The 25,913-nt window shown below is 48.1% G+C and overlaps 3 protein-coding genes across 4 annotated transcripts; 2 read left to right on the plus strand and 1 right to left on the minus strand.

Moving 5' to 3' along the window:
- Positions 1 to 7,838: 7,838 nt before the first annotated feature.
- nefma (neurofilament medium chain a) lies at positions 7,839 to 13,444 on the plus strand. The gene is made up of 3 exons (XM_049020138.1): positions 7,839 to 9,022; positions 10,411 to 10,535; positions 11,145 to 13,444. The coding sequence occupies exons 1-3, from the start codon at positions 7,988 to 7,990 to the stop codon at positions 12,598 to 12,600; spliced, it is 2,616 nt and encodes an 871-aa protein (XP_048876095.1). The 5' UTR covers positions 7,839 to 7,987; the 3' UTR covers positions 12,601 to 13,444.
- A 3,071-nt stretch (positions 13,445 to 16,515) lies between these two features.
- On the minus strand, positions 16,516 to 20,771 carry nefla (neurofilament light chain a). 2 transcript variants are annotated; one of them, XM_049020178.1, is made up of 5 exons: positions 20,422 to 20,771; positions 19,036 to 20,193; positions 18,796 to 18,920; positions 17,852 to 18,123; positions 16,516 to 17,541 (listed from the first exon to the last, which is right to left on the minus strand). In XM_049020178.1, the coding sequence occupies exons 2-5, from the start codon at positions 20,041 to 20,043 to the stop codon at positions 16,781 to 16,783; spliced, it is 2,166 nt and encodes a 721-aa protein (XP_048876135.1). In that variant the 5' UTR covers positions 20,044 to 20,193; positions 20,422 to 20,771; the 3' UTR covers positions 16,516 to 16,780. The 2 variants fall into 2 exon arrangements, with proteins under 2 accessions (XP_048876135.1, XP_048876136.1); XM_049020179.1 differs by having other exon boundaries at positions 19,036 to 20,099; positions 20,422 to 20,446.
- Positions 20,772 to 23,818: 3,047 nt separating this feature from the next.
- On the plus strand, positions 23,819 to 25,845 carry pgam2 (phosphoglycerate mutase 2 (muscle)). Its single transcript, XM_049020215.1, has 3 exons — positions 23,819 to 24,320; positions 24,988 to 25,168; positions 25,551 to 25,845. The coding sequence occupies exons 1-3, from the start codon at positions 23,904 to 23,906 to the stop codon at positions 25,718 to 25,720; spliced, it is 768 nt and encodes a 255-aa protein (XP_048876172.1). The 5' UTR covers positions 23,819 to 23,903; the 3' UTR covers positions 25,721 to 25,845.
- Positions 25,846 to 25,913: the final 68 nt, after the last annotated feature.

Below are 25,913 nucleotides of genomic sequence, written 5' to 3' on the forward strand. Positions count from 1 at the left end.
CCCTGTATGTCACGATGTGACATGTGGGTTAAATGCAGGTGACACATTTCGTTGTTGTGTGCTGTGGTGTGTCAACAATGGCCGCTGATTGCCAAATAGAAAAATAGAATAGAAATCAAAATGGACTGGGGAAGGGCAGGTCACAGAGTCTCATGAAGTCTCATGGAAAATCACGCAGTCTCACACAGTTTTACAGAGTCTCTTGGAGCATCAGACAGTCTCACCCAGTCTCATGGAGCGTTACAGTGTCTCACACAGACTTGCCCAGTCTCATGGAGCATCACGGAGTCTCACAGAGTCTCACCCAGTCTCATGGAGCATCACGGAGTCTCACAGAGTGTCACACAGTCTCACCCAGTCTCATAGAGCATCACGGAGTCTCACAGAGAGTCACACAGTCTCACAGAGTGTCGTACAGTCTCATCCAGTCTCATAGAGCATCACGGAGTCTCACAGAGCATCACACAGTCTCACCCAGTCTCATAGAGCATCATGGAGTCTCACAGAGCGTCACACAGTCTCACAGAGTGTCACACAGTCTTGCTCAGTCTCATAGAGCATCACAGAGTCTCACAGAGCGTCACATATTCTCACCCAGTCTCATAGAGCATCACAGAGTCTCACAGAGCGTCACACAGTCTCACAGAGTGTCACACAGTCTCACTCAGTCTCATAGAGCATCATGGAGTCTCAAAGAGCATCACACAGTCTCACCTAGTCTCATAGAGCATCACGGAGTCTCACAGAGCGTCACACAGTCTCACAGAGTGTCACACAGTCTCACAGAGTGTCACACAGTCTCACCCAGTCTCATAGAGCATCACGGAGTCTCATAGGGCGTCACACAGTCTCACAGAGTGTCACACAGTCTCACTCAGTCTCATAGAGCATCATGGAGTCTCACAGAGCGTCACACAGTCTCACCTAGTCTCATAGAGCATCACGGAGTCTCACAGAGCGTCACACAGTCTCACAGAGTGTCACACAGTCTCACCCAGTCTAATATAGAGCATCACGGAGTCTCATAGAGCATCACGGAGTCTCACAGAGTGTCACACAGTCTCACCCAGTCTCATAGAGCATCACGGAGTCTCATAGGGCGTCACACAGTCTCACAGAGTGTCACACAGTCTGACCCAGTCTCGTAGAGCAAGACCGAGTCTCACAGAGCGTCACACAGTCTCACAGAGTGTCACACAGTCTGACCCAGTCTCATAGAGCAAGACCGAGTCTCACAGAGCGTCACACAGTCTCACCCAGTCTCATGGAGTGTCACACAGTCTCACACAGACTCTTGGAGTGTCACACAGACATTTCTCAAGACCACGATAAATCTCCCCTGTCACACTGGTCAGATGCTCCACAGTGCAAGATGGCCAAAAATGAAAGGGTTGTGTGATTCTCTGAAGTAATATAGAAGGAGACAGAGATGGGCTGATACAGTAGAGAGAGAGAGAGAAAGAGAGAGAGAGTGAGAGAGAGACAGAGAGAGAGGGGAACCGCAAAGAAGGGATACCATTGTTGATGCATTGCAGATAAACTGCAGACTGCCACAGTCTGCACGTCCTGGGTCTGCCTCCATGTGATATCACGCCACTGACTTTCCCCCCAATGTTGATAGAGCACTGTGATGATGTCATCCCTGAAGTCCTGTGTCTGGGACCGCGGTCATGGCTTCCCATGTCCAGTTAAATGACACGTGACTCTCAGTGAAGGTGAGTTAAGGTAACCAGGGCAGGGCTTTCGGGCAGAAACCTACAGTTTACCAGGTTTTTTTATTGTTCAAAGCTGGTGACCACTGACAAACTGGGGCTTACAGTGTGGCAGAGTCTGTGTGTGCACATCTCTGTCAGGAGTGTGGAGTGAGTTTGTGTGCATCTCAGCGAAGAGTGTTGAGTAAGTCTGTGTGTATGTCTCAGTGAGCAGTGTAGTGAGTGAATCAGTATGGAGTGAGTCTATGAGCGAGTGTCAACGAGGAGCGTGGAGTGAATCTTTGCATGTGTGTCAGTGAGTAGTGTGCAGTGAGTCTGTGCGTGTGTGTCAGCGAGCAGTGTGCATTGAGTCTGTGCGTGTGTGTCAGCGAGCAGCGTGCAGTGAGTCTGTGCGTGTGTGCCAGTGAGCAGTGTGCAGTGAGTCTGTATGTGTCTGAGTCTGTGTGTGAGCCTTAGTGGGGGGTGTGGAGTAAGTCTGTGTGTATCTCAGTGAAAAGGTGGAGTTAGTCTATGTTTGAGTATAAGTGAGTTTGTGTGCATCTGAGTGGATGCTGTGTGCAGTAACATGACACCACAAGCAGAGTGCAGCCCCTGTTTGTGTTTGGTCGCTCTGTTATCTGCGTGTGTCCAGCTGCTGTATCGCAGCACTTTATTTATTTTTGCCGAGATTACCTGAGCTGCTGCTTGCATGTCGCCTCCGTGTCTGTCCTTTGTGGCAAGGGGACCATCAGAGCCTCAGATAAACAGCTGGATAGCTGCTCACACTGAGGTCTGAACCTGCAACATTCAAGTAATACACTCCCACTTCTGTCAGTCTGTCCTCTTCTGCTTTTTAGCCTAAAACTCATCGTAAAGATTTTTTAGTGCTTCACTAGACAGAGGTTTGGCACGACTGAAATCAGCTCATGGTCAAGCTGAGGTTTGATTAAGAATGAAATCAATTCAATGCAAAAAGGATAAAACTTTAGTTGCCCTTTACAAAAAGGAACAAGCATATTTTACTACAGTTGTATCATTGTTGTATTATTGTTTTTTTTGTACAAAAAGATGAAAGGATGAGTGAGTGGATGGATGGATGGATGTAGACAAAAGTTATCTGTGCAAGAAACAATAGCCATAGCTAACTATACTAGCTTGATTTATACTTAATTATCTGAGTAACTGAATTCTGTTAAACTACATTGATATTCCTCTTTATAGACACTCTGCCCGCTGATAGATACTTTGAAATTGTAGAATCATTATCGTGAAACGCCATCCTGTCCTCTGCTCGCTTTCACCTTCTCCTCTGCTGTTCTGACTCGATGTTACTTAGTGTAGTGAGTCAGCAAGACAGCTATCCCCTCCCCCCCCCCCACCCCCCCCGTCTGTCAAGCTCAGCCAAGAAATACCTTTCCCTTCTACCTCAGCAGCGGACACACACACAGTGCCAGCAGACATCAGGAATTCAGTAAAGGACATCCTAGTTTGTGCATAGTGATCAATAAATGCAGTAACCATAACTGTGTACCACAAACGTACAGGAATCGTAAGATAGACCTGTTATTGTCCAATAGAAATCATCCTTACAGGGACATACCTGTTATTGTCCAATAGAAATCATCCTTACAGGGACATACCTGTTACTGTCCAATAGAAAGCATCCTTACAGAGACATATGTCCCCTCAACCTGTTTTACAGTTAAATCCAGGGGTGAATCTCAATACATGTACTTTACCGTACTTGCATTCCCGCAAACCTGTTTTACATCATCTTCCATTGCTGAAGACCAGTTCCAATACTAAGAACACAAGTACAAAAGGATGCGTCAGGGCGCAGCATGGCGCAGGCGAGACAACGGCGACGATTCACTAGTGGCTCCAAGACAGAGGGGTTTATAAGGAACAGAAGTAACTAAACACACAGGGAACAACGAGGCATCAAGATAAGGGGAACCAGGAATAAACTTACACCGGGAAACAGGTCATTCAGATACTAGAACTATGGAGACAGTCAGAGTAATACTCGCAGATCAAACCACCCCTGATCACGGACTGAGGAAATGAACGAACCCAGGTACTTTAATACACAGAAAATGAGGACTTACAACGGGCAGGCATGAATCAACAGGGCCATGGAGCAAGACACAGGTGAAATAATTTACAAGACTAGGAACCAGGAAACCTAACTGACACTGAGGGAAGACTAGGAACATAAGGCTATGCAGGACAGGATAAAAGCAGGCACAAAAAGGTCAATCAGAAGTGGGGGGAAAAGCAAAGAAAAAGATATAATACCAAACACATAGGAAATACTGATAATAAAGTTAGGAATGAGGTGTGCTTCTGGCCAGCCTCCAATTCCTGACCAGTGGGTTTATAGTCTGCGGGCCACAAGCTCAACCCACTGACCTCAGTTTCAGTACAAGTAACAGGAAAAACACTAGAGAGTGAAGGGCAGGTAGAAACGGTGCTGAATATGACAGGACAGTAGAAATCCCCAGATGCTGGTCTTGCTCCGCCCCAGATACCAAGGACACATCGGCTGCACCCTCGCCGAATGAGACCAATCCCATGATTCACTGCATCCAAATTCGTTCTTGGAACGCAAGGTAGCAAGATCATGCCAAGACCACAAGTGCAGTCTTTGTGTTCTTAGTGTTGAGATTCATCCCCAGTCTTTTTGGCCTCTCGTCGATCCTTAATCCCTGTCCGCAGTGGCCACTTCGTTAGGTTTCCTTAAGTAATAACAGGTTTCAGGTCTCTCATTTTGTCTTATAACCGCCTCAGGGGTTTATGCAGTGTATGTTCAGAGAGCCCTAGCTGCACACTGCACTTGTACTGAGCTGTAATCTTTGCACCTGTGTCCTTCCTCGTTAGCTTTAAGCAGTCTGACTATTCTCCTCTGACCTCCTATCTTTTCAGCTCCTGAACTGCTCCTGCCTGGAGGTTTTTGTTCATCACACCGTTCTCTAAAAACACTGTAGTTTGTGAGGAAGGTGGATATTTCTGAGATGCCGGAACCATCACGTCTGCATGAACAATCACACCACGTTCATGAGTCCATTTAAAAATCACACATTCCTAATGTTCGCTGTTTACATCCCAGTAAACTGCTCACTGAGGTATATATGTTCACCATTTTCTTCTGTAAGCATTGTCTCCTTATCTGTGCAGCACTAGCAGATGCAAATATATAATTTTTCTGGACATTTTTCCTCGTATACATATCCATTGTAATATTCTGCAATAAGATACAATGGGAAAAAAGAACATTTCGAATGCTATCTCAGAATTTAGTTATTGATTTGCTGTTTGCTGGTATTTCACTCTGACCAGTCAGCGAAATGAGTAAACTGTAGCATTTTGATTGATGGTTTCACCTGGGTGCCAGTCAGTCTCCATCTAGTCAGTGAAGAGGCAAAACGTTTCAGAAATGTGGGGTTCATGGGATCAGGCTAAGCTGCCTCCTCGGAGAGAACAGCTGCCGTTGTTATCAGATCAGGGACACCAAGAAGGGAAAATTCAGGTGAGACACATTAAACCAACCCCAGGATGACCTTCCCCACCACGCCTCAGGCATGGAGCTGCATGCCAGCATTATCTTACATGCTGGTCGTGTTTCAGGGTTAAGACAAATACAGGCTAATCGTCTGAGACCATGGCAGCATCAGATGAGAGAGAATGAGATGCATGAAGTCTGTCATTCATTAAACTGTGTGAATGTGACAGGACCTCACTTCACTGCGGAATTAACTACGATGATACAGTAACATGGCAAATGGCAGTTTGAAAAATATCAGGTGGGACTACAAAAAAAATTACATTTTACAATAATTTTTTCCAAATGAAATCCACCATAAAGTAACAATTTTAGCGCCTGCAATGCATCCCACTAAACCTTTTTTTGTATTTACAGTTAGTAGTAACATTAATCTTGGTTGCCCCACCTGACTTTTGAAAACAGCACCCTGTAGTATGTTCTGTCTTCCTAGTTATGGTTTTCCTGGGTGTTTGGACCCTGTGTGCTTGTTGATAGTAAATGTTCCCACCCAGTTCCTTGCTGCCCCATGTCCTTTGTGATTGGTGACACCAGCTGTCCTCCTGCTAGAAACCGGGACTTGTGATTGGCTGGGTAGTGAAACAGGCTTTGCCGTGATACTTGAAATGTGCACTCTTGCCAGGACACTGGGAGCGGTTCAGGCACCATAGGATATTATTGACTGTGGATGAAGATTCCCAAATTCTTTGCAGTATTACATGCAGTAAACAATAAACTTTCTTAGTTTCAACATTTTATATGTTGTTTTTATTCTATTTTCAGTTAATTATGAGTTTATATGATTTGTAAATCATTGTTTTATGTTTTTATTTACATTTTACACAACGTCCCGACTTATTTTGGTAACGGGGTTGTATATCGCGAAGGACCTTTTATATTTGGAAGACTATAATAAATAAAATATGTATGACCAGTTGTTAGTGAGACACCGACTTCACAGTCATTGTAGCCGCTATGTAGTTACTCTACAGAGTAGTTAACGGGTTATAATGGGTCCACATAAACTGCTGTTCTGGTGAAAGACTAGGGACAGATAAATCATCAATGATCAATGGTGAGCTGAAGCAGAACCTGGACAACAAATAAAACTGAAATCTACAAACCATCTTCAAACGTGTGTGTGTGTGTGTGTGTGTGTGTACAGTACAGTACAGTATATAAATTTAGGCGGGGGGGGGGGGGGCAAGTGTTTACTTGGCGGGGGATGGGCTGATGGCAAACATATATAATATAAAAAGCTATTCATGACTTCAGCCAATAAATATACATTTATTGGGGCGGGGGTTAAGACATTTTAGGGGACGAAAATAAAATTAAGTAAAATAAATTAGGCCTAACGTCGCCCCTATTAAAGCCCCCACACTGCGTTTAGGAAAAGCCGCCGGCCGGCCTCTGCATCTCCCTGATAGATGAGACTGGATAGCGGTGTCTTTCAGGCTCAAGCGCTCTTCAGTAAACCTGCTGACTCATTACAGACGAGCTCCCCTGCATCAGAGCTTCGGAGAATTATGGGATCGTTTCTGTTACTGTGCTGTTTCTTCAAGATCACTGTGATCATTGCTCCCAACAGTGCGCGATCACAAAAAATGAATTACTCGAAAGCAATCTGCGTCAGCCTCGAGTATAGAGCCCAGTTCGAAACTATGGAAGCTGTAGGAGGGTCAAACTACTCCGTATGACGACGGACTGCAATAACAGACTTTATGCGTGAAATGCTGCGTCTTAGTATTTCTCAGAGTAGCCCGTTTACTTATTGGTGTGCTTGTGTTTGATAACGTATTTATCGTAACGCTGCTCTTGTAAGTAAATGCGAACATATAAGTGTTTCTCATTTTAATATCGAGATTAAAGTCTATATGAATTGGTATGGCAAAAAACACTTGCCTAATTTCACCTTTTAAATTATTCAAAGATGGTTGTCTTTGTGCGCATACAATGAAGCGCAAAACATTGCCGGTTAGTTGTATTTCACACACTAAGCGCTTGTAATCTAAACATCAAAACTCATTCTAGTAACTGTGTGACCAAACTTAAAAAATTACGCAAGATTAAAAACATATCTCCAAAAAAAACATTTGATGTGATTTAAATAGTTGTTTATGCTTGTAGACATTCGGATGGGCGAGACGGTGCTTATATTTGTCTGGTTTTGCAGTAAAAAGGTGTCGCATTTTGTAAGGTATGCATGGGGCTTTTCCTCGCAGTGGCGCTGTCCTTGGTGCTGACGCCCCCGTTTAGCCGGTAAAGCGCGTCACCGGGGTTTGGGGGCTGCTTCAGATGTAGGTATGGGTCAATATAGGCTATTTAACTCACTGACTCTATAATGTCCTCTTTTAAAATTATAGTGAAAAGCCGGTTAAATATAAAAGGAGGATTAAAGGAGCGTTCGCGCTCGCTTTACTAGGCAATGACTCGGCACATTGCAGGCTGCTGTGGGTGCATGAGATGACCCCCCCTCCCCAGTCCTGCCCCAGCTGAGATCCCGTCCCATCACCGCTTGCCCGTTTCATGCGTTTGCAATCAGTCTGCGTTGAGCGTGTCGTCTGAAGCCCCCGCCACTGGCAGCGGGAATCGAGGTGTGAGCCCTCCCACTCCGGCCCACCACTTACACGGTGAGGAGAAATATTGCCCCGTTAGCGAATACGCCTCCGGTATATAAAGGGAGGGCTGGGGAGGAGCGGGCGCTGTGCGCACCGGAGCCCACAAACGAGAGGACGCACACACTGCAGCCGGGATGAGTTACACACTGGACACCATAGGGAATCCCTACAGGAGAGGGATGGACACCAGGATCAGCTACAGCCGCACTAGCAGCTCGCCGTCCAGCGGCTTCCGCTCGCAGTCGTGGTCGCGGGCAAGTCCCACTTTCTCCAAGAGGAACGTCAGCGGGCCGGTGGCCCGGGCGTACAGCTCCGTAGTGCTCAGTTCCTCCGACAGCGTTGACTTTAGCCAGACATCAGTGTTTAATGGGGACTACAAGCGCTCCAACGAGAAGGAGCAGCTGCAGGGACTGAACGACCGCTTCGCCGTCTACATCGACAAGGTGCATTACCTGGAGCAGCAGAACAAGCATATCGAGGCGGAGATCCAGGCGCTGCGGCAGAAGCAGGTGTCGCAATCGCAGCTTGGCGACGTGTACGACCAGGAGCTGAGCGAGCTGCGCTCCGTGCTGGAGCAGATCCACCGCGACAAGGCGCAGATCCAGCTGGACACGGAGCACATCGAAGAGGACATCCAGAGGTTGAAGGATAGACTGGACGATGAAGCGCGCATCAGGGAGGAGACGGAGGCGGTTATCCGTGCCATGAAGAAGGACATGGGTGACTCGGCGCTGGCCAAAGACGAACTGGACAAAAAAGTTCAGTCCCTCCAAGAGGAGCTGGCGTTCATCCGCAAGAACCACGAAGAGGAGGTGGGCGAGCTCTTGGCGCAAGTGGAGGCGTCCCAGGTAACCATGGAGAGACGGGACTACCAGAAGGCCGACATCACTGAGGCACTCCGGGAAATCCGCTCGCAACTGGAGGGTCACTCCTCGCAGAACCTGCAGCAGGTGGAGGACTGGTTCATGTGCCGTTACGCCAAGCTCACCGAGGCTGCCGAGCAGAACAAGGACGCCATCAAGTCCGCCCGGGATGAGATCGCCGAGTACCGCCGCCAGCTTCAGACCAAGACCGTGGAGCTGGAATCGGTCCGGGGCACCAAAGAGTCGTTGGAGAGGCAGCTAAACGACATCGAGGACCGGCACAACGGCGACCTGGCGAGCCTCCAGGTGAGAATGCGCATCCGCGTCTGATGCGTCATACTGGAGGCTTCTTAATGCTTTGTTACTGGTCTGAAGGCGCACAGGTTATGGAATGGCCATTGAAAGTCAAATTAAGTAATTACCTCTTATTGGCCAAAGAAGCAACAACTGCATCTTAATTATATACACAGAAACATATGTCGAAGACGATAGCTTAGAATATATGAATGAATGACAATTTTCTGCTTCTTTTTGTAATTTGCACGCTCATCAATTTATTTAACTGAATCAAAGTCAAAAGTACTTATCAAAGTTATGGTTGCTGTAGCTTTATGACCTATGTAATGACACTGAAGTTGGATTCATTTGGTCCGCATTAATAGCCACTTTCGCGGTCCGCAGCGATGCTCGAGGTCTATGCAAATCGCTGCAGCTTAAGGTGACCGGGCTGTATATGCGAAGCAGCTGTGAGCCACGGCTGCAAATATTCAAGTTCAAAGGGGGAGAATCACTGCCACGCGTACAGACTTAATCCAGCCTGGTTTTACAGCTCATCTGACCTGAATACCTCGCACGTCTATGGGCAAATATGTTTCGGCAAAGTCACTCGTTTAATTCAGCCAAAGACCGTAATGTTACTTCGGGGGTATCCGCAGGTCTGAATCAGCGCAGGGTTCGGCTCTGCTGTTGCGCCACTTCAGTGGTGTTAGCGCGCCCTCTCGTGGGCAACCTTGGTCATTATTAAGACGTACTGCTGGTAAACTTTAATCGTATCTAAAAGCACACATTGAATCGGAACTCTTGAGTTCATCTAGGCTACTCAGTCTTTGTCCGGGACAAATTTTGGAAATGATCCGGACAGCTGGCAAGCGGCAGGCGACGCCCTTGATAGCTGCCCTGCGTCTGCCTGCTCGTGTCTCGCCGCACAGCGCACTGCGTCACGGCAATAGACACATTGTAATGTGGCTAGTTTAGAAATAAACCGCTTCGGTTCTGGATTACTGTATTATTTATGATTATGAGGTCAAAGAGCAAAACGGTAGCAGTGAATCTATGAATATTTAGCAGCTAAAATAAGAGCTTAAGAGTAACATAGTGTAACCTCCATCCAATGAAAAAGTTAATAAATCGATAAAGCACATGCAGTGGGCAAGTAGCTAAGATGTCACATAAATAGAGACGATTTCTTAAAATCGCTGTACCATGTATGTAATTTACTAACTGGTAGCTTAATTACGAATTCGATTTTCGGAGTCATTGTATGGTCAGTATAAATGATGATATTGACAATTTATATAGACATCTTTCTATTTGTTATTCTTTCTCTTTTCCTCTTATTATTTTTTGATGACACTTTTGGAGTAATAATAAATCCTGTCTCCTCTGCACCATTTACTTCCCTCAATACACCCTAGGAGACCATCAGTCAGCTAGATAATGAATTGAAAGGGACAAAATGGGAGATGGCCCGACACCTGCGTGAGTACCAGGACCTGTTAAACGTCAAGATGGCTCTGGACATCGAGATCGCCGCCTACAGGTGTGATGGCGCAAACGAGGAGACGCATATCGCTGCAGCCGGCAGCCGAATGTCGAGAGGGAGGGGAAATGTCGAGTAGGAGGGAGAATATCGAGTAGGCGGCGCAATATGGGAGGTGTTCATATCGAGGGGCCTATTATCATCTGATACCCTGACCCTAAATCTCATATAAACCCCTCCTACTCGACATTGCCCCTCCCACTCGACTCTCGTCTCCTGGCTGCAGTCAAACATACTTGAAAATGACGGAAGTGAAAACATTAGCGACTGTGACGTCATTTTTATCACAAGTGTATTTTAGGGGCTAAGGGTTTAAGCACAATGACATATATGTTGAATATGAAAACAAGAAATTAATTTATGAAAAACAGCGATGTTATCGATGCAATTCTGTGTTCAGTGATGTAACCAGTGTAGTGCTATATGCATGGCTATATGCAGCTTTTCACACTTAATTAAAAGGTATGTTTCCCAGTTCCAGATAAATAAAAGTCCTCTAAAACTGCATGCAGTAACACTGTATTTCTGAAACACTGATGTATCCAGCAGCTGGGAAGTGACCATGTGACCATGTTCCCTCTCTGTCTCCTCACCTGCTGTTCTGCGCAGAAAACTCCTGGAGGGGGAGGAGACCCATTTCAGCTCATTCCCGTATCGGCAGCCAGTCAGCACCACCAAGGGGCTAAAGACTAAGGGAGATCCATCAAGACTGAAGGTGCAGCACAAGTTTGTGGAGGAGATCATTGAGGAGACGCGTGTGGAGGACGAGAAGTCTGAAATGGATGAGGCTCTAGAAGAAGCAGCAGAAGAGCTGTCCACTGTGACCGGTGATGAGGAAGAGAAGGCAGGAGAGGAGGCAGAGGAAGGAGAGGAAGAGGTGAAAGAGGATGAGATAGTGGCCACCACTGAAAGTGGAGTAAGTGTTATGCCTGAGGAGCAGGGAGAGGAGGGAGAGAAAGAGGATGATGAAAAAGAGGAAGGAGAAGGGGAAGGTGAAGAGGAAGGAAAGGAGGAGGAGACTGAGGCAAAAGAAGAGGAGGAGACAACAGAGGAAACTGTCCCAAGTGCTACCACTGCAAAGTCAGAAGCTGCTCCTGAGACCGGAGCAAGTGGTAGTGAGGAAGAGGGAGAGGAAGGGGAAAAGACAGAGGATAAAGCCGGTGATGAGTCAGCCAGTGACAAAGGCTCAAAAGATGGCGACGAAAAGGAGGCAGTGCAAGAAGAGGAAGCAGCTGAGGGCAGGGAGGAAGAGATAAGCAGCAAGGAAGAGAAGGCGGAGTCCTCACCGGGAGAGGAGCCGACGGCCAAGGAGGAAGCTGGCAAGGAAAGTGAATCTAAGGAAGAGGCGGCAAAGGAAAGTCCTCCCAAGACAAGCCCAGTCACAGAAGAAGTACCCAAGAAAAGTCCAGTAGCAGAAGAAACACCCAAAAAAAGTCCAGTCAAGGAAGTACCACCCAAGGAAAGCCCAGTCAAAGAAGTACCAACCAAGGAAAGCCCAGTCAAAGAAGTACCAACCAAGGAAAGCCCAGTCAAGGAAGTACCAACCAAGGAAAGCCCAGTCAAGGAAGTACCAACCAAGGAAAGTCCAGTCAAGGAGGTAGAGACCAAGGAAAGTCCAGCCAAAGAAAGTGAAGTCAAGGACAAACCACCCAAAGATAGTCAAGCTAAGGAGGAACCAGCTAAGGTGGAAGGAGAAAAGGTAGTTAAAAAGAGTGATTCTGAGGTACAGGAGGAGAAGACAGAGAAGAAAGATGCAGCCATGAATGGGGAGGTAGAAAAGGGAAGTTCAAAGGAGGAAGAGAAGACCGAGGCAGACGAGAAGGACGTGATAGCTAATGGAGTGGACGAGAGTCCCATCAAAGAAGAGCCTGGCCAGAAAGTGGTCATTACCAAGACGGTGGAGACCATCACCACAGGTGAGGGAGGGGAGAAGCATGTCACCAAATCCGTAACTGTCACTGAGACGGTAAAGCAGCTGGACGAAGTGACAGAGAAGGTGGTTTCCAGCAAGAAGGTGGAGAAGGTCACCTCTCAATCTGTCAAGCAGGTCACAGAGACAGAATAAACACATCAAAAACAAGTAGTTGAGGTTGGAAGAAGAGGTGGGCAATTAATAAAGGCATAATAATGTAATTAATTAAATCTAACAGCTGAAAAGATTACACTATAACATTCACTCAGACTGAGAAATGCTGAGGAGGTCTATTTGACATGAAAATGAAAATATAATTCAAAACTGCATGTAGGTGAGTGCTTTAAAGGGGCTTTACTGCGGATGGGTTTGGAGGGGGCTATTTGGGAGTTAAACTTTTTGGGGGTGATTATTGTTTCCACAGTGTGGGGGGGATTTAGGGTGGGGGCATTTGCATGCGAGTTCAAAAGAAGAGCACCCCCCTCCCCCCAAAAGTGGGAGATGGAGCACTTGATTGTAAATAACCGAATATGAGGCAAATGGGCAACCAGAGGCAGGTGGTTGGTGGGGCTGGGATGTGAGGGCAGGGATGTGAGGGCACGGATGTACATTCACAAGTGGAAGCCTTATTTACGCAAGAAGTCAGCTGAGCCAAATAAACAATAAAGGACTCTAGTAATAACGCATCGCAAATGGGAGGTCAGGACAGCAGACAGCACCACACAAAGGACAGGACACACTGGAAGCCAGCTGTAACTCACTGTACCTGACCATTAAAACGTAGCCTTAAACATGCTTTTTCTTGTTGTCTGTTATGTTTACCTTATGAGTGCAATAAAAAATAAAAGGAGCACGTGCCCATAAACAGAAGTACGGAAGACTGGGACTTTTCATTCAAGACTGAACACACTTAAGGTGCTACACTTTGCTGACCATGTCTGTTTTTTCAGCCAAACATCTGTCGACAGCAATATGCTCAATAAACCTCATTCAGAAATTCTCTTCTCCACTTCCTGTCTTATTTCACAGAGGTAAAAGTGTGTCTCTCCACCATGCCATTATAAATGCTGTTTTGTGCTGATGTAATTAGGCTTTTGACTGACAGCGGTGTGTGTGCAGTTTCTCCATTGAGTTTCCTCCAAGTTTGCCAGTCCAGAAACACGTTGAGAGGATTCTAAACTGCCCCAGCACTGGCAACCCTGCCCTGTGCCCCACCCCCCGGGATAGATTCCAGACTCACCATAACCATGTAGTGCTGCAATTCTCAACCTGTGGGTCACAGCAAGTTCTGAAAGGGTGGCAAACCAGACTAGGAAATGTAAGCATTTTAAAACCAGGAAGCTCCTATGCTGATCCACCATCAGATTTCCCAGCCCCAGGCCTATAATTAACCTGTATAAACAGGTCTTAGGTCTGCAAATGCTTAGTGCAAAACTAGTGAACACTCAACCAATCCAAGAAGCCAAAACACAGATGCGTAATTTAAAATTCAGTGGCACATCCAATCAGATTTGTGCGATAGGCATTGATTGGCGTAAATTGCAGGTGCACTGTGTGCTTGATCATAGCGTTAATTTAAACCTACATTTCATATACAGTAGGGTAGCGACTAAGCTGGCGTAGTAAAAACTGGGTCAGGGTGCAAAAAGGTTGAGAACCACGGCTGCATTTGATATGTGGTTTTGGAATGTGGAGTTCAACTAAATCTAATTCTGAGAAGCCCGCAAAAGCTCTAAAAGAGTATTTACATTGCACCAATTCAATATAGCTTACAATATGATCTGAAAAATGAATATTGATCTGTAAACATAAAAAAATGTAACATTAGACTACACGTCTGCCGCATGGTTTAACACTCCCTGGCTCTCCAGCTCTTCCACAGATGACGTGCTGCTATCTGTGAATCACGTGCACACTTAGTAAATATGGGGTCACACCACTTACCTCACTTTTAGTGTGTAGCAAAGCAGGCTGTACATGCAGCAAGAGGGTGCTTAAGAGCGGCACCCCCACGTTGATAATAGCACCTTCAGGTAGAATTAAGTCAGTACGTGAGTCTCTAGTGCGCCCCCACTAATTCCAGTTGCACCCTTAGTGATTTTATTTTGGACACAGCAGCGGATACCAGACTTACAACAAATCAATGCATGTACAAGAGCATCATTATCGTACACAGCAAGGTACCACCTGCAAAGCATTATCATTTTAAGAGAGAATACGCCAAACACATGAACTCTTAGCTAACGATTTTAAGACCTGGAGCAGAATAGTTTGGAGAACTGTTCTAAGTACATCAGGGACTCGATACGTTAATGAACCTTTTAATGTACCTTTAAATGTACCTTTTAATGTACCTTATCTCCGGCTCTGTGCGGAAAACCTCCTGTATCTGAAGCGCTATCAAGCATAGATGTACATACATTTTTACAAAGGACGCTCGGCATATGAATTATCTCCGCTGAGACATTGGTGCCGGTGTTCCGTGTGCGTGTGACGAATGGCTTCCCCAAAGTTGCAGGGTTCCCTGTGACTTTCGGCAAAGCAATCCTGCCTTCTCTACTCCGGGAAGACCAGCAACTCTGCCTGGAAACTAGCATCATTCGATATTGATTCCCTACCGATTAATAGGGTATTCATTGCCACTTACATTCTCACGATCGTATATAAAAACAGAGACACTCAGCCGCATACGAAGACAGATACACATGTGTTTGTTTACTAGCCTATGTCACTTTGGACAATACTAAAGTCACTTTCTAGGGACAGTATCCCTCAAATGAGCCCATGAGGTTTAAATGAGAAACCTGTCTAGTATCAGATGTATGAGACTTAGCTCCGGCTTTCCGGGAATACTGCTGTGTCATAGTCAAAGGGAGGGGGCAGCCGTCCGTATCCCCATGTGGGGCTCTGCGGTATTTTAAGGACAGTCTCAGCCCCGCCGTGTCGCAAAATTGTCCGGCTTGAATGTCTAAGGCTGAGACCTGCGGCGGCCCCTGCCTTTAAATAATAGCCTATTTCCCAAAGTCCCATCGCCGCTCCGCCAAACGGCTTCTGCGGACTTTTATCACTGCAATGCAGGGTATAGTGCCCAGAAGCAGCGCTGTAATAAACTCATGAACACCAGATACAGTGAAAATCACACAAGGGGCTTCCTTAGAGCACATTTCAGCGTTTCCCGTTTCGTGATGTATTAGGGAAAATATTAAATATAACAACTCTTTACTCTATACGCATACTTTGCTTGGAAGTATCTGGCGTGATTTTTTATTTTTCTTATTTATTTAAACTAAATGTTTTAATTTGCTTCTGGATAATAGTCAATGGTTTTTTTTTAACCAGCATTAGTGGCGTAGTCAGGATTTTTCTACGGGGGGGCGTCCCCGCGCATCCAGCCTTTCGCCTCATAGACCTCATTGCACCCAACTGCAGCAAGGCTCAACCTATTTTCGCGTTTCTTAAGAACACGTTTTTCAGAATAAATTGTATATATTTTAAATGATTGTGCATTTTAGCTAATTCATCGTGATTACTGTGATTTTATTTTTAATTACTGGAAACCGATCCATCAGAATGATGTTGCATTTGAAAACACAGTAAATTGATGGTGAATTCGCTTTTTAAATTCCTTACAGGACATGGGAACAATTGGTTGCCAGTCGTGTGCGCGAAACAGCATCGATTGATTGCTCATCAATTTGCAATAACTTCTAAACAGCGTGGAAGGAATTTAGGAGTAACTGCACGCGAAAATAAGTGATGTATAAGTAAGTAGGCAGACTCCTAACAATGAATGCAGGATGCGTTTTAATGATTCACGGGATGTTATGATGATGGGGAACACAGGTCATAAACGTAAATATTTATGAATACAAATAAACCTACGTAACATGGGGTGCGTACGCATGTTGTGCACCGTGTATAGCTAAGCCAATGATCAGCATCCCCAAAAGATAAGTTCGTGAAGATATTTTGAAGGACCAATGAAGTGGTGACAAAACTTATTATGAATGGTTACTGTGTCATTATCCTGGTAAATATCACAAATAAAGACGAAGAGAAAACGCACTGTTCTCAGTAAAGGTGAGCTTTATTCCGAGCAGCAAAGCAGCCGTTTAGACATTGCGAACATTACAGGTTTGTGTATCATTGACACCATCTCGCGTCATGCTGTGCGCTTTAGCTGCATCGCGGCATATTTGTTTCTGCATTCATACCTTTGTGGCTGTGCTCACTTTACGCCTTTTGATTTTACATGTGGTTTATCTAACTAGTTTCGATGTATTTGCCTTGTTGGCGAGAATATTAATTCTCCTAGTACTTCGCACACGGCCGTTCACTCTTTCTTCTTCTCTTTTGGCTTTTCTTCTTCCTTTACCTTCCCTTCCTTCTTCTCCTCTACCTTTTGTTCAGCGCCACCTGCTGCCGTTTCAGGTTTCTTGGCAGCTTCCTCATCCTTCCCTGCAATTTTCTTTTCATCCTTTCCTTCCTTTCCTTCCTCAGTCTTCTCATCCTTTCCTACTTTTTTCTCCTCACCCTTCTCATCTTTACCCTCCTTTCCCTCCTCAGCCTTCTCATCCTTTCCTACCTTTTTCTCCACACCCTTCTCATCCTTCCCTTCCTCTTCCTCCTCTGCTTCCTCATCTTTTGCTACTTTTTTCTCCTCACCCTTCTCATCCTTCCCTTCCTCTTCCTCCTTTGCTTCCTCATCTTTTGCTACCTTTACCTCCCCACCCTTCTCATCCTTCCCTTCCTCTTTTGTTTCCTCTTCCTTTCCTACCTTTTTCTCCTCAACCATCTCATCTTTTCCTTCTTCTTCCTCCTTTGCTTCCTCATCTTTCCCTTCCTTTTCCCCCACATCTTCATCATCCTTTCCCTCCTCTTCCTTCTTTAATACCTCATCTGTCTCAGAATCTTTCTCCTCAGCCTTCTCATCTTCTCCTGCTTCTTCTTCTGCACCCTCTGTTTCTCCTTCCCCTTGGTCTCCTTCCTCTTCCTCGCCACCTTTCTCTCCCTCATCCCCATCATCCTCTTTTGTTTCCTCTTCTTCTGCTCCCTCTTCTTCAGCTCCTGCTTCCCCTTTGTCTCCATCCTCATCTGCAGCAGGTATATAAACATCAATGTTTGCATCACTGTGTAAATTTAACCTAAATAAGTAAACAATGACAGAGAGTATTCATCATCAGGTTTTTAACACATATACATATTTCTTAGGACTTTTATATGCAATAAGCACATTAAAAATAAGCCTATTGGCAAAGGAAGAACAATTAAAGATGTTCCTATTTCACAACTCATGTTATGCAGATATGCAGAGAGAATGTATATCTTTAAATAAGTATGGAGCACAGAACTCTGGGTAGCACAACCCCTCCCACCCCCACTCCTGCCGCCTCTTTGAACTGACCTGCTTCTTCCTGTGTTTCAGCCTCTTCTTCCTCCTCTTTTTCCTCATCTTCTGGGGGCAGGCTGGCTTCAGCACGATGTGCCCGGGTAATGCTGATGATCTCATCTGCAGAGGAGATGGACGTGCCGAGCAGACGCGTGCTGAACAGGTAGGGGGCGCCAGAGCTCAGGCCAGGTGACAGGGTGAACATTGGGCGGGTAAATGAGGGTGCCACAGGCAGGCTGGCGACCACACCCACACCAAAGCGTGTCTCCTCTCCTTCTAACAGCTTCCTGTAAGTGGTTTGAGAGAATTGTGAAAATTCATTTATTAGAGTGTCTAGCACAGAGTCCAGTCTTTGGGACTGGAGTTCACTAATACTCTAAAGCAGGAGTGTAGTACAAACATCACACCAATAAGATGGTCCTCTTTGGGACTGGAGTTCATTAATACTCTAAAGCAGGAGTGTAGTACAAACACCACACCAATAAGATGGTCCTCTTTGTCACTGGAGTTCACTAATACTCTAAAGCAGGAGTGTAGTACAAACATCACACCAATAAAATGATCCTCTTTGGGACTGGAGTTCACTAATACTCTAAAGCAGGAGTGTAGTACAAACATCACACCATTAAGATGATCCTCTTTGGGACTGGAGTTCACTAATACTCTAAAACAGGAGTGTAGTACAAACACTACACCACTGAGGACCAGGACTGGAGTTCACTAATGCTCATTAAAGGTCTTTAATCCCAAACCAAAATTGTGTTCACATTTGTTCAAAGGCTTTTAAGTAATGATTTGAGGTGGTAGTCAGGCTGCTAGTTTAAAAATTGATTGAAAATATATTGTCTTAGACAATTAAATGTGAATGACTATCACCATTATGTTCATAGTGGTTTATTTTTATTTTTTTTAAATGGAAACCTTTAAAAGCCAGTTTTTGAGGGCATCCCGCTACTGACCTGTAAGCAGCGATCTCGATATCCAGAGCCATCTTGACGTTGAGCAGGTCCTGGTATTCTCGGAGATGTCGAGCCATCTCATCCTTGGTGGCACGCAGCTCCTCCTCCAGCTGGCTGATAGAGTCCTGGGGGGGGGGTGCATGCTCAGCAGTGCTACACCTACATAACATAGCCACAGTACCCGTGCCAGACAGTTTGGGATCCCGATGGTGGAATCCGCAGCGCTGCACCGGCACTGACCTGCATGGCTGTGATCTCGCTAGCCTGCTTGTCCTCCAGTTCCTGCAGCTGCCTCTCCATTGCCTGGTTGATGCCCCTGCAGGCGTCGATCTCCAGGGTCAGGTCCTGCAGCTGGCGCCGGCATTCTCCCGCCTCGTCCCTGGCGCTGCGCATGACGTCACTCTGGCGGGCGGCGCTCTCTGCCAACGCTCCCGCCTTGCTGTGGAACCAGTCCTCGGCGCACTGCATGTTGCGCTGTGCCAGCCGCTCGTACTGGGCACGGATGTCGCGCAGGGCAGCAGTCAGGTCGGGCCCGGCCAGCTCGGCCTCGGCACGCACGCTGACCTGTGCGCTGTACTGCGCCTGCACCTGCAGCTCGGCGATCTCGCTCTCATGCAGCTTCTTCAGGAAGCCCAGTTCATCCAGCAGGCCGTCAGCCCGTTTCTCCATCTCCGTGCGAGCCAGTGCAGCCTCATCTGCGCCACGGCGTGCCTCCAGCAGCCGGCTCTCCGCCTCCTCCCTGGCCCGGGCCTCCTCCTCATAGCGCTCTTGCAGACTCCTCAACTCCTCTCGCAGGCGCTCCCGCCGGCCGTGGGCAGCCTGCATCTCGGCCCGCGCCTCTTCCACAGCCGCCCGCAGCTCGCGGCTCTCCTGCTCATACAGTGCCCGCAGGCGACTGGGCTCCCCGTGCCGCCGCCGCAGCACTAGCAGCTCCGCCTCCAGCATGCGGTTGCGCTGCTCCAGCTCGCGCACATGGTCAATGAAGCCGGCAAAACGGTCGTTCAGCTCCTGCAGCTGGGCCTTCTCCTGCGTGCGCACTGCCCGGAACTCGCAGCTCACCTGCGTGGCACGGTTGAGGTCCAGTTCGGAGGAGGGCACCGGCCGGCCCAGTTGCATGGAGGCCCTCTGTGGGACGGCGTAACGAGAAGAGAGCATCACGCCGCTCCGTGCTGCCACCCGGGGGCCGGTGTCCAGGAAGCGTCTCCGCGACAGGGAGGGGAAGAAGGGCTCATAGCCACTGGAAGTCATGGCTACTCAGCGCCGGGGAGTGCTGCTGTTACGGGGAGCCGAGTCTGTGCCTCTGCCTGGAGGGATGCAGCCACTCTTATACGACGCAGAACTCTGACGCATGCATTTTCTGAGGCAGCAGAAGCAGAATCAATATAGCAGCATGCAGTCCTGAGCCCAGAGAGGAGAGAGAGAGAGAGAGAGAGAGAGAGGGAGAGAGAGAGGGAGGCAGTAAGCAGACAAGAAATGACAGAAAGTAAGAGGGAAGGAGGGAACTTTGAGGGTGTTTTAAGTCGGTTTGCAGGGAGTAACCTGAGACCTTCTGTCCGATGCAGGAAATCACCAGAACAGCAAAAGGACCCAAGGTCATTGAAAGAAAAGTATCTGATGGACACAAACCTGAGGAGATACATCCATGATCCCTCCTGGAATATTTATATAAGGCTTTCCTGCTTTCAGGAGGAGAGTGAATTCTGCAATGCAGAAAACCGGAGACAGCAGTAAGGCGCTCTCACACACAAAATGCTACAATGCTGCCCCAAGTGGGCTTAGTAGGTCACTGCACATCCATATCTCCTTACCAATGTTCAGCAACTGCATATACCTTCAGGGTGCTGTAAGGAATAAGGGTGTGGTCACCTTGTGTAGAGGGCTACATACACAGGCTCAGATGGTGCAAAAGTAAGCAGAACACAGGACGAGACCCATGTGATGAAGAGGACAGCCCTCGTTTGGAGACCATCTTCCCCACATAGAATATAAACAGACACAGAATAACATGATAACACACAAACTCCTCAAGATGTGCGACAGAACTGAGACAGATTTATTTATTGTAAAGTACAACTAAAGCAGGCAGGCACTGGTATACACCCCCTTTACAGTATGCTGATCACACCCCCTTTACAGTATGCTGATCACACCCCCTTTACAGTATGCTGATCATACCCCCTTTACAGTATGCTGATCACACCCCCTTTACAGTATGCTGATCAGGATATTTCAGAAAACATACCACAAACGTTACAGCATTTAAAACCACTTAAGGCAATTTACTCATCATATGCCATCGAAGACGGGGATACGACCCCCTCCGACATCCAATCATAGACGGGGACACGACCCCCTCCGACATCCAATCATAGACAGGGACACGACCCCCTCGGATATCCAATCATAGACGGGGACACGACCCCCTCCGACATCCAATCATAGACGGGAACAGGACCCCCCCTCCGACATCCAATCATAGACGGGAACAGGACCCCCTCCGACATCCAATCATAGACGGGAACAGGACCCCCCAGATATCCAATCATAGATGGGAACAGGACCCCCCAGATATCCAATCATAGATGGGGACACGACCCCCTTGGATATCCAATCATAGACGGGGACAGGACCTCCTGGATATCCAATCATAGACGGGGACACGACCCCCTCGGATATCCAATCATAGACGGGGACACGACCCCCTCCGACATCCAAAAATAGACGGGGACATGACCCCCTCCGACATCCAATCATAGACAGGGACACGACCCCCTCGGATATCCAATCATAGACGGGGACACGACCCCCTCGGATATCCAATCATAGACGGGGACAGGACCCCTTGTAAACAAGATTTTGGATGGGGACGGGACCTCATCAGATACCCAATTGGGGATGGGAACAGGATCCTGTTGGATACCTGACCATGGACAGGGAAGTGACCCTATCAGATACATACCTAATCCTGGATGGGGACAGGACCCTATGAGATACCCGATTGCAGACAGAGAGAAGAACGCACCGGATATCCAACCGCAGATGGGGACAGGACCCTGTTAGATACCCGATTGGGGGTGGGACCCCATTGGACACCTAACTGGGGAATAAAAACTGACAACATCCTGCCAGATACCTGATCATAGAACAGGCATAAACAGAATAATCAGGGAATAACTTGAAACAAAAGCATGATTAGAAAAGTGTGATGACCTTTGTGAAGAGTGTGATCTGCCGAAAGTCTGGGCAATCAGTACTAGTCAGAAAACAGCCACTTTGCCATAAAAGGCCATAGGGCTGCTGCCCATGAGTGACGGAGAGCCGCAGCCAGCTGGTAGGTCTAACCCGCATCATTTAGACGCTGCCTATGTCCTGCATTCCTCAGACATATATTAATCTCTTTTCCACTAAAGCAGCGTTTCCCAATCCAGTCCTTGGGGTGCCACAGACAGTCCAAGGAGCTGGGAAGCAACTGGAAGGTAGCAAAAATGTGGACTGTCTGGCAGGGAGCAAAAACACAGACTGGCAGTGGGTCCCCGGGCACAAGACCAGGAGACACTGCTCTGAAGTATAATGTTTCCTTCAGAAATACTTCATTAAATCCAGCTACACCTCTGGTGGGTATGGTAGACTGAACCAGGTGACGAGGACAGGACCTAGGAGCATGGTAGGAGCCAGAGTGACACGTCGGTGGAATAGAAGGAAGACAGTGATATTTTCAGGAGGGGCTGAAACTGGCAGCGTGGGCGGAGACAGAAGCTCCAGCTTGTGGGGGGGGGGGTTGCTGGATAGACACCTTTTCCAGCTTACTAGAGGCACAAAAACCTCGACCGCACCAATTTACACGCATCCCTGGCTAGAGTGACAGGAGGAAGTGATCAGCAGATCAGAGCCTCTGCTGGTCCTGAGGAGCCCCACTTTGCTTGCAGTACCGGGTCCTATCTGTACTGTATATTACTTATACGCCCTTCCGGACGCTTGTCGGCTTACCTTGAGTGAATGCTGCACGAATACATTCCCAGAAAGGCTGAATGTCACCTGGGTACCTTCACTTTGGGGGCGGGGGGGCAGGGGGGGGTTCCTGCCGCAGCCCATCCTGAGTCATCACTGCAGATATGCTTACTCAGGGCCCCCACCCCCAACCCCAATCCCCTACTGAATGCTGGGCCGCCCCCATGGCCCCATCTAACCCCCCCCCCATCAACCACCTCCCATGTGCTTCCTTATGGTCTTCTGCCGAACAAAAGTCAGGTCAATCCTGTGCCGCCCCCCCCAACAATACAATATACATGCAAAATATAGAGCGTGGCTCCCCCTGTTCGCGGTGACCTGACTGTGGTCTTTTCACTACACGGCAGCTTATTTTCTTATTTTTGGTTGCATTTGACTACGTGAGACGTGTGCTTACTGCCTACCGGGTGATTAAATGAATAAGACCTCCCTGATACACAGAGCTTTTTCTTCATCTAAGCCACTTAAAATATGTTCAAAATTTATCTATTAATACTTAAAGTTATTTTATAGACGCTTGGCCAGCTCTAACAGCACACTAGCTGAAAAATACCGACGTAGACAACGGCTGCTGTCTCTGGGGCTTGAGAAGCTGGTTGACAGAGATGTTTTGGACACAGAGGTTCTGCAGCACATTTTCTGTGCCTGCAGCTGGAGGGGTGGCTGCTCCTACATACATTGTTATTAATTCACTGCAGGCTCATTCTGCCCATTCTGTAGCGCAGATGCATTGTGACTCTCCCTCCATTGGTCTTTTACTCGTCCTCTTCTCTGCCTCCAATGAGTTAACGGCTCCATCTGATCTTTAACAGGTTTTTTCTTTAGCTCCCTCTGTAAAAGTCATGTTGCTATTTTAACTCTGTCCTTTGACATCTGCCCTTCCTGCTCACAGACGCCCCATAGGTCCAGAAGATTGGTTGGCTACCCTGTCAGTCTTTCAGCTGGAGAGCTGGGATTGGTTGATGGGGCACAGGCCCCGCCCAGCCATGTTTGTGGCTATAAAAAGAGGGTGTCTGCTGTAACTGAAGCTTGCTGTGCCCCAAAGGGAAGGGTCAAGCCACCACTCTGCTCGTGACGGTAAAAGTGTGTGAGGAACTGCCATGACCACCGCCCACCGCCTCGTAATCGTGCGTCACGGCGAGAGCACGTGGAACCAGGAGAACCGCTTCTGCGGCTGGTTCGATGCCGACCTGAGTGAGAAGGGGCTGGAGGAGGCCCAGCGCGGGGGGCAGGCCATCCGGGACGCCGGCCTCAAGTTCGACATCTGCTACACGTCCGTGCTAAAGCGCGCCATCAAGACACTGTGGACCATTCTGGAGGGCACGGACCAGATGTGGCTGCCCGTGGTGCGCAGCTGGAGGCTGAACGAACGCCACTACGGTGGCCTAACAGGCCTCAACAAGGCGGAGACGGCGGCCAAGCATGGAGAGGAGCAGGTGAAGATCTGGCGCCGATCCTTTGACATCCCACCCCCTCCCATGGACCAGGAGCACCCCTATTACAAGACCATCAGCGAGGTAAGAGCGAGAGGCCGGCACAGCAGCCCATTATTTCTGGTTAAGGACTGGCTGTCGTCCCCCCCCCCCCCTCCAATCCCCACCACCGTAGTGCAAGGATTGGCTGAGAGGAACCAATGCATTTTGAAATGCTGCTAAGACATGAATCGGAAAGATCAAAACGACAGCAGCAAGTAAAACACATTCTTCCTAGAATTTGTCAGAGAACCAACAGGAAGAGTGACTAAGCCTTAACTAAATCCATCTTGGTGAAGCTTCAGTCTGGACAGTGTACCTATAGGGGGCCGTAATGCAGTAACTCAAGTTCCCACGTTAAAGAGAGCAAGTCCTTTTCTCTGCTCTACAATGACGTTGTCTGAATACTGTTATGTTGCTTAGATATTAACAGGCAAGTACGGGTGATTAACACACAGCCGTCATCCGTACAACAGCGACCCACAAGACCACAATTCCAGAAACAAGCGTTGAATCGCCTCTTTCTGGTTTCCGGGTTACGGGACTTATCAAGTACATTTCAACCGAATGCTGTGTAACAGCCTGGGAGCCAGAGTGTCACTGGCATTCAGAACTAAACCAAATGTTTAACTAACCGGGTGACCAATAGCGGTTTGGGATATCAGCTCCAGACAGCCAGAGTGAATCGGCTGTAATTCTGTCCTCCCCCCAGTCGAGGCGCTACAAGAACCTGAAGGAGGGGGAACTGCCCAGCTGCGAGAGCCTCAAGGACACGATCGCACGAGCTCTGCCATTCTGGAACGAGCACATCGTGCCGGAGATCAAGGCTGGGAAGAATGTTCTCATCGCAGCGCATGGCAACAGTCTCCGTGGCATCGTCAAGCACCTGGAGAGTGGGTGACGCCGATGCCGAGGGCCGATTCGGGGGGGGGGAGCGCTTGGGAAAGGTCAGAGGTCACACGGCGTATGAGGGCGAGAGGAGAGCAGGGCCTGCAGCTGCACAGAGGCTGCCGTATCACTCCAGGGTTACGGCAGCTCTATTAATAAGCACTGCCTACTGGAGCCCCAGGGAGGATTCGGGTTACACAGGCGACCTTCACACAAAGGTCACAGCGTCCAGCAGGCCGGGGCGGCCACCTAAAGGAAAAAGGCCACAGGTTCAGCCAGTCGGTCTATGTTCCGAGGCGAGCGCTTTGCAAATCCGCCACCCATGTCGGAACTGGACCATGTCCATCTCTAACTGGGTCATCCTTGCCCCCCCCCCCCCCCCCGCAGACATGTCCGACGCCGCCATCATGGAGCTGAACCTCCCCACCGGTATCCCCATTGTCTACGAGTTGGACCAGGACCTGAAGCCTGTTAAGCCCATGCAGTTCCTGGGCGACGAGGAGACTGTTCGCAAGGCCATGGAGGCTGTGGCAGCGCAGGGCAAAGTCAAAAAGTGAGTCACTTCAGGGCTGGAAGGAGCCGTTTGGTCCTGAGGCCCGACAGTCACTGGGAGCCCGGAGCAGGCAGCACAAGTTCAGCCAAGCCAGAGCCGTCCAAGAATAATAAAGCCTTTTTTTATGGATGTGAGTGACTTGCTCCTGTTGGTGCCGTCTGTGTGTGCAATAGCTGAAGGTGACCCAACAGCTGAGG

This window comes from Brienomyrus brachyistius, chromosome 7, assembly GCF_023856365.1.
Source record: "Brienomyrus brachyistius isolate T26 chromosome 7, BBRACH_0.4, whole genome shotgun sequence".
In the NCBI taxonomy this organism is placed as follows: domain Eukaryota; kingdom Metazoa; phylum Chordata; class Actinopteri; order Osteoglossiformes; family Mormyridae; genus Brienomyrus; species Brienomyrus brachyistius.